This window comes from Sceloporus undulatus, chromosome 6 (assembly GCF_019175285.1).
Source record: "Sceloporus undulatus isolate JIND9_A2432 ecotype Alabama chromosome 6, SceUnd_v1.1, whole genome shotgun sequence".
Lineage (NCBI taxonomy): Eukaryota > Metazoa > Chordata > Lepidosauria > Squamata > Phrynosomatidae > Sceloporus > Sceloporus undulatus.
The window spans coordinates 185,687-192,851 of record NC_056527.1 but is presented as its reverse complement, the minus strand read 5'-3'; the positions used below and the strand labels follow the sequence as shown (position 1 = coordinate 192,851).

Sequence of the window (7,165 nt, the reverse complement as noted above, 5' to 3'; positions counted from 1 at the left end):
TTCTTGTGCGCCATCACCTCTGCGCCGGGGGCGAACTGTGCCTTACGGAGGGACCAGCCCTTCCTGAGGGTTTCACAAGGACAAGGTGGTCTTTGGACAGACTTACTTTTTTGCTAAGGTGTGTCTGCTTTCCACTTGTCAGGACATTGTGTTGCCCACTCTCGCATCCAACCCATTCAGAGGAGCGAGCCTGCATCTCTTGAGTCAGGAGAGCGCTGGTTTTCTAGACAGAAGTGCTGCCTCCAGTCAGTCCGAGAGACTTTTCCAATGTACTCGGAACCGAGAGAAAGGGTTGCCGTGTCTGACAAGGTTTTCCAAATGGGTGGCTGGTACATCCACTTCTGCTATGAACTGTTGGGCAAACCTCTCCTGGCACAAGAGCGTGTCAGCTCCTTGATTCCTGTCGGGGATTCCCTTGGAGGATGTCTGTAAGTCTGCTGTCTGGTCCCAGCCATTGACTTTTATAAGCACTAAGGCTGGACACCAGAGCATCCGAGACGCAGCTTTCGGGAGGGCTGTGTTGGTTCAGGGTTGCATTGATTGCAATACTGATGGTTTGTGTTTCAGTGTATGACATATGCACTGTTTTACATTCTGTTGAATGTTGGTTTGACAATTCCAAGGGACTGTCTTGCATGACCTTTTTCCCCTTCTCAGGTTTTTGCATGTTATTGCTGTGGGTTTGCCTTTGCATGACAAAAAGGCTGACTCTTTTTATGGTTCAAGGTGTTTATTGTTGCAATATAATATACCCTTGGTTCACCATAGTTTGGTTTCAGGACGCTCCCTCCGCGCTGACCTAAGCTTGTCAGTCTAAACCCATTGTATGATTCGCAGAACCACGAAGAAGAAGGACAGGTTGCTTACCTGTAACAGTATTTCTTCGAGTGGTCATCTGCGAATACTACAATCCACCCGTCGCCCCTCAGTGTCCTGCTCCACTGGCTTCTTCCATCGCCTGCTTGGCGGAAAAAAAATTGCGGACTGGGGAAAAAGCGCGGGAGGCAGGGGCCTTATAACGGGTGGCGGGTTACCGCCAAAAGTTTCATATGTTGGGTAACTCTGCGTGCTCCAGTATTCGAGCAGCACTGCCGGCGCGTGAAACCCTTTGTTTGTATTCGCCGACCCCTTGACGAATACTGAACCGGCCAGTGATTGTGTCCATGGTCCGTTTGTGGCCTTTGTGTCCTACGATGGTGGCCGGCACTCGGCCCGCGTTGGCTCTTTTCCTGTCGCTTGATCTCGCCACTGGCATTTCATCCAGGTCTCCCCCATAATCCTATATCTGTGCATTTCATTTTTCTGCCCTAAGTGCAATACCTTACATTTCTCCATATTGAAGTTCATTTTCTTAGCTTTGGCCCAGCTTCCTAACCTATTAAGGTCGCCTTGAATCTTGATCCTGTCCTCTGGGGTATTAGCTACTCTTCCTAATTTGGTGTCTGCCAATTTGATAAGTATTCCCCCAATTCTGTCATCCAAGTCATTGATAAAGATGTTGAATAGCACTGGGCCCAGGACAGAGCCCCACTGGACACCCCACTGGTCACTTCTCTCCAGGATGAAAAGGAGCCATGGCTGACCATCCTTTGGGTTCGGCCGGTCAACCAATTACAGATCCATTTAACAGTTGCCTTTGTCTAGCCCACATTTTACAAGCTTTTTGCAAGAATGTCAAGGGGCAATGTCAAAGGCCTTACTGAAATCAAGAATACTATATCACCAGCATTCCCTTCATTTACAAGGTGGTCATTTTATCAAAGAAGGAGATTAGATTTGTCTGGCTTGACTTTTTCTCTGAAAACCCATGTTGACTTTTTATGATGATGGCATTGCCTTCTAGATTTACAGACTCTCTGTTTAAGGATCTGCTCCAGAATCTTCGGATTGATCTTCAGACTAACTGGAGGATCATTGTTGGGTCCTCTTCTTCCCCTTTTGAAGATGGGGCCTTGGGGTCTCGGAGGGAGGAGGGGCTTCCAGCCAGCAGCAAGCCCTCTTCTCTGTCCCAGGAAACAAGGCGGGAGGTGCCCAATGGCATCACCGACAGTAAGATCAGGAAGGGGCCCCCAAGGGCCACCTAGCCCTGCCCCGTTCTGCCACACAGGGACAGGGTGGCCAGGCTCATAACTGCAAAGGAGGACAAGGCACCACACAATGCAGGATATCTGAGGAAAAAGTGGGACATTACCAGATGAAAGCTAAAAGCATTCCTATACATATCAAGTCATGCTGCTGCTGCACAAAATGGAGGACCTTTTGGAATGCCTCCAGGGCAGAAAGCTGAAATGTAGGGCATGTCCTGGAAAAGGAGGCCATCTGGTCACCTTGTGCAAGGGTCCACAGCCACTCCCAAGAGATGTCCAGATTCCAACCCTTGTTTAGATCGCCCCAAGGCAGGAGAGGCCTCTTGTGGAGCAGCCCTTACAGCCCAGAGGTCCTTCCGAGAGTTGAATGGGAATCTCTTTCCTTCCCACCTGAATCGGCTGCATCAGGCCCCAGTCTCTGGAGCAGCAGAAAGCAAGCTTGCTCTGAGCCCTTCCCTCCTTCTTGCTCCCCATCCTGGATTGCAGCTTCCCGCCCCCTTTGCGCACACAGATGCAACCCACAACCCAGGGGGAAGGTGTCCTGAGGCTGGCTGTTGTGGGTTCTGCCCAGTCCCTGTGAGAGGCCACAGGGGCATCATCTTATAGAGCCCTGGCAGCGCAGGGGTTCAATGCCTGTCCTGCAGCCACTCATTCACAAAAGCCATAAGCTTGCCAGTTCAATACCAGCAAAAGGGCTCAAGCTTGACTCAGGCTGGCATCCTTCCGAGGAAGTGACTAAAATGAGCCCCCAGATTGTTGGGGGCAATCAGCCTACACTTTGTAAACCGCCAAGGGAGTGCTTAACTGCACTGATAAGCGGTATAGAAATGTACTTGCTATTGCTATTACTTGTCTGTTGGCTTGACAGCTGTGGCTGCCTGGGGGGAGAGTCCTCATTGGGGTGCCCAGCGTCAAAATGTCCACGGAGGCTGCCTGGCACAGCCCCCTACCATTGTTGCTGCTGCCCCTGTTTTCTTTCCTCTCAGGGGTGTTTTGGGTGGCCACTTTGTCTGTCCATTTCCCCATGGGGTGGAGGTGGGGGTGGAAGGGGCTGGCCAGGCACTGGTTTGGGGCAGTTTGGATTGGGGCAGGAAAAGGAGACACAAATGGCTTTAAACCCACTCTGGTGTGGATGGGCTTCCCTCCCACCCCCAAACTGCTGTACTGCCCCCTGATGTGTGGGGCAGCCCCAGCCGCCACCACCCGACCGCCTTCTGCTCTTGCAAATGCTCCCTCTGCCCCTCTGTAAATGTGGGGAGAGGCTTTGGCCCTTTGGGTCTGCTCTCATTTGGCTCTCTCTTTCCTCTCTGCAGACTCCTTCGTGAACAGCCAGGAATGGACCCTCAGCCGCTCGGTGCCTGAGCTCAAAGTGGTGAGTGCCTCCTGGGTCACAGGGGAGGGGGGCATGGTTTGGGGGAGGGCTGGGGGTCTGTTGCCATGGGAACAGACCTTTTTACTTGCCACCAAAGCGGGGGGGGGGGGGCGGGCCCCGGCCGGGGGGGGGGGGGGCTCAGCCAAGGAAGGGTCCCCAATGGATATTTTTTACAGGGGAGTGAATGAAAACTGGCAGCACATTAAAAGGTCTAATAAAACATACTAGATTGTGAACACAAAGTTATGCATTACGCGGGCGCGCTTTACGCGGCTTGAGCATACGCACTCAAGCCGCGGGGCGCGCGTGGGGCAGAAGGGGCGGCGCGTCCCATTCAATTGAATGGGTGCGCATGCCAGTTGCGCCCTGTGCGCTGCCGCGCCGCTGCGCCACCATGCACGAGCCCCATTGTTTGCAATGGGGCTTGAGCATAGGCGGAAATTGCCTTACGTGGAGGGATCCGGAACGGATCCCCGCGTAAGGCGAGGACCCACTGTAGTTAGAAATAGTAGTCAAATAGTGCTGCTGGGAGGGTGGTCTTCAACCCTTAGGGCTGTTTGATAAGCCCCCAAGCATCGGGGGGCTGCATCTGCCCCAAAGGGGCTGTGCGAGAGGAAGGGGGTCTCTTTCATCCCACGCAGTTGTCGTGATCCCACTTTGGCTGCCATCAGACATCACAACACTATGGAATCCTGAAATTTGTGGTTTGATGAGACACTGGTGCTGTCTGTCAAGGGTTCAAAATACCGTGCAACTACCAATCTTAGTACAGTGGGCTCTTGGTATTTGCTGGGGTTTGGTTGTAGGATCTCCCATGGATATCAAAACCAGTGGATGCTCAGGTCCCATTAAATACAATGGCATAGAGATGGTGCCCCTTGTATAAAATGACAGAATCAAGGTTTTCTGTTTGGCATTTACATCTATATATATTGACTTTTTCAAACCGTGGATAAGGAATCCGTGGATATGGAGGGCTGAGTGTATTCCATAGGATTGTGGGGCCTGATATCAGCCAAAATGGGACCGAACTGCTGCAACTGTGGCCCTGAAGGGAGTTCCCAAATTGCCCAGGGAGGGCTCTGACCCGGCTTTGCTCAGCTGTCTGTGAAGGGAAATGGCGCCACCTCCTGGGCGATAGCAGCACAGCAACTTGCCAGTGGCAAAAGAGCAAGGATCGCAGGCAGCCTGTGCGGCTCCTCGGTTCACCTCTGTCTTCTGCGAGGAGCAGGCTTTGTGTCCAGGAGCAGGAAGGGCTCATTCTCTCGTTCACTTGCCAGCTGGAGGAGCAGGCCAGGAGCACCCAGACTCTGCAGGGGCCAAGCCTTGTGCTTCTCTGCAGCCTCATGTGTGGCTCCTGCAGCACAGCACAGGATTGTGCTGCAGGACTGGGCTCAGATGATGTCTTCCAGCATGGCATGGGGGGCTTGGACGATGGCCCCTTGGGGTATCTTCTGACTCTAGGACTCTGTCTGATACTGTGACTGGCATGTCTCATGGCTGGAGGGGCTGGTGTGCCCCTCTCACCCCTGCCCTGACACATGGGGGGCATGAAGGCCCTAAGAGCCCCCTTCCTGGTCTGGTTCTGACCTCCAGCTGCAATTGCACCTTTGGGCTCAGTCTGCCAGGATGGGGGAGAGCAGGTGGGGAGCCGCAGATTGACTGGGAAGCTGGCTTTTACTGGGCAGCATCCAAAGGGAAGCCAGGAAGGAGTCTGCAAGACCTAATTTCTGGATCCTCTGGGGTTGTGGTGATGATTCCTTTGGATCCCACCTTTCCCCCATAAGAGGACTGATTGAAGGCATCTTACAATTACTAAAACTAGTACAGATTAAAAGCTGTACAAGAGCATCAAATGTTATTTAAAAATAATAAAACAATCTATAGACCTAAATCATTTTATAATCACTAAAAGATAAATACAGCAACACAGCACATCAATAAAAGAGTCCCTTCCTAAAAGGGTGACGGAATAGGGAAGTTTTTCCTTGCTGGCTGGGAGCCATCCTGTCTCCCCTGAGAGAGAGTCCTTGAGTCTGGGAGGAGCGTCCACCAAGAAGGCCCCGCTGTCCCCCGTTTTCCCACCAAATGAACCTGAGAACGTGTTGGAAAGAGAAGGGCCTCTCCACACGGAGCTCTAATGGGCTCATTTGGGAAGATGCGGTCCTTCAGGCAGCCTGGACCTAAGTCCTGCAGGGCTTTAGAGGTCGTAACCAGCCCTTTTCTATTGTGGCAGCCCCACCAGTGGAGTCCCAAACGGGGGGCTGTGTACTCCCTTTGACCAGCCTTAATTAACAATCTGGCTGCAGCTCTTCTGACCGTCTGAAATTTCAGAACAGTCTTCAAAGGTGTTACAGTAGTCCAAATGGGAACTGATCAAGGCAAGTGTCCCAAGGAACAGGGGCAGCTGGTGCACTGGTTTTCCCTGAGCAAAGGCCCTCCTGGCCGCAGCTGAGTCCAGGAGAGCAGCTAAGCTGCTGACCTGCACCTTCAAGAGGAGCGTAACCCCATCCAGCACTGGCTGGATCCCTGTTCCCTGACCTGCCTTTTGACTGACCAGGAGCACCTCTCTCTAGTCTGGATTATATTTCAGTTTGCTCTCCCTCGCCCAGACCATGGCCAACAGCACCGACAGCTCCCTTGGAGTTGGATGACAAGGAGAAATAGAGCCGGGCGTTGTCCATACACTGGTGACACTGGTCCCAGACCTCCAGACAGACTCTCCCTGTATTTTTCTACCCGTTGAATGAAAGAGAAGACTCAACAGACCCCTGCCCCAAAGGCTAGCGGCTGTGGAGTGAATCGGGAACATGGGCGCCTCTTCAGGAAGCACCTGTCAGTCAGTGCTTCCAAGCTTCATCCCGGCAAACCAACCCAGAACAAGAATGTCACGGCTGATAATATCTTGCCGCCACCCACCCCCTCTCTCTCATTTGGTTGCCACCAGTTCCTTTGGCAGGCCTGGCATGAAGCACACACCCCAATCCCCCACAAGAAAAGAAGGATGGGGCTGCCCCCCTTTCCCCCAAGCCCATTCGTGTGTCTGCTGTGTCCCCATCGCAGCTGTCCTCAGCCCAGCTTTTGTCTTGCAGGGGATTGTGGGAAACCTCTCCAGCGGGAAATCAGCTTTGGTCCATCGCTACCTGACAGGCACCTATGTCCAGGAGGAGTCCCCTGAAGGTGAGCCGGAGGGCAGACGGCGAGGGGGGAGCCTTGCAGGGGCAGCAAGGGGTCACCTCTGTACACAAGGATAGAACGTTTGTCAGCCTGTGAGTGTGTTGCCACATCGTTCACGCAGGGCTGAAAGCCTCTGTGGGTCTTGGTCCCTCCCATCCCTGTGGGCATTTCTGCCTGGGTTTCTCCATAAGTGGCCCTGGGTCTGCTTTCCCTGTCCTTCTCAGATAGGGCTGTGAAGGGAAGGGGGCCATGAGACAGTGCACCCTAATGCATGTGTGGGGGATTGAATGGATGCCTTCCTCTGGGTCACAATCACTTTTCCTTTGGGAGGGTCTGCACCACCCCCACCACCCTGCAATCTTCACGCGATGAGGAGGTGGACTGAATGGCCCCCCCCCCCAATTGGGGCCATTTGGGACATTGGGGCTGCTTCAGGACTCAGAAGTGACAAGTGGAGCTTTGGGTTTGGAAGAAAAAGCCACTTAAGGGAGCATGCAGTCCCTGCTGGGGGAGTGGGGCCAGCCCCCAG

General features: G+C 53.3%; 2 protein-coding genes across 3 annotated transcripts in view; one reads left to right on the top strand and one right to left on the bottom strand.

The window, feature by feature from the left end:
- The window catches only part of TMUB1 (transmembrane and ubiquitin like domain containing 1), a 162,211-nt gene that overhangs the window by 47,329 nt on the left and 107,717 nt on the right, over positions 1-7,165 (bottom strand). The window lies entirely within an intron of this gene.
- Positions 2,924-7,165, top strand: part of AGAP3 (ArfGAP with GTPase domain, ankyrin repeat and PH domain 3) — a 37,688-nt gene continuing 33,446 nt past the window's right edge. Inside the window, exons 1-2 of the mRNA XM_042472227.1 lie at positions 2,924-3,459; positions 6,552-6,639. Of these exons, the coding sequence (XP_042328161.1) occupies positions 3,337-3,459; positions 6,552-6,639 (211 nt within the window). The 5' untranslated portion in view covers positions 2,924-3,336. The remainder of the gene's footprint in view (positions 3,460-6,551; positions 6,640-7,165) is intronic.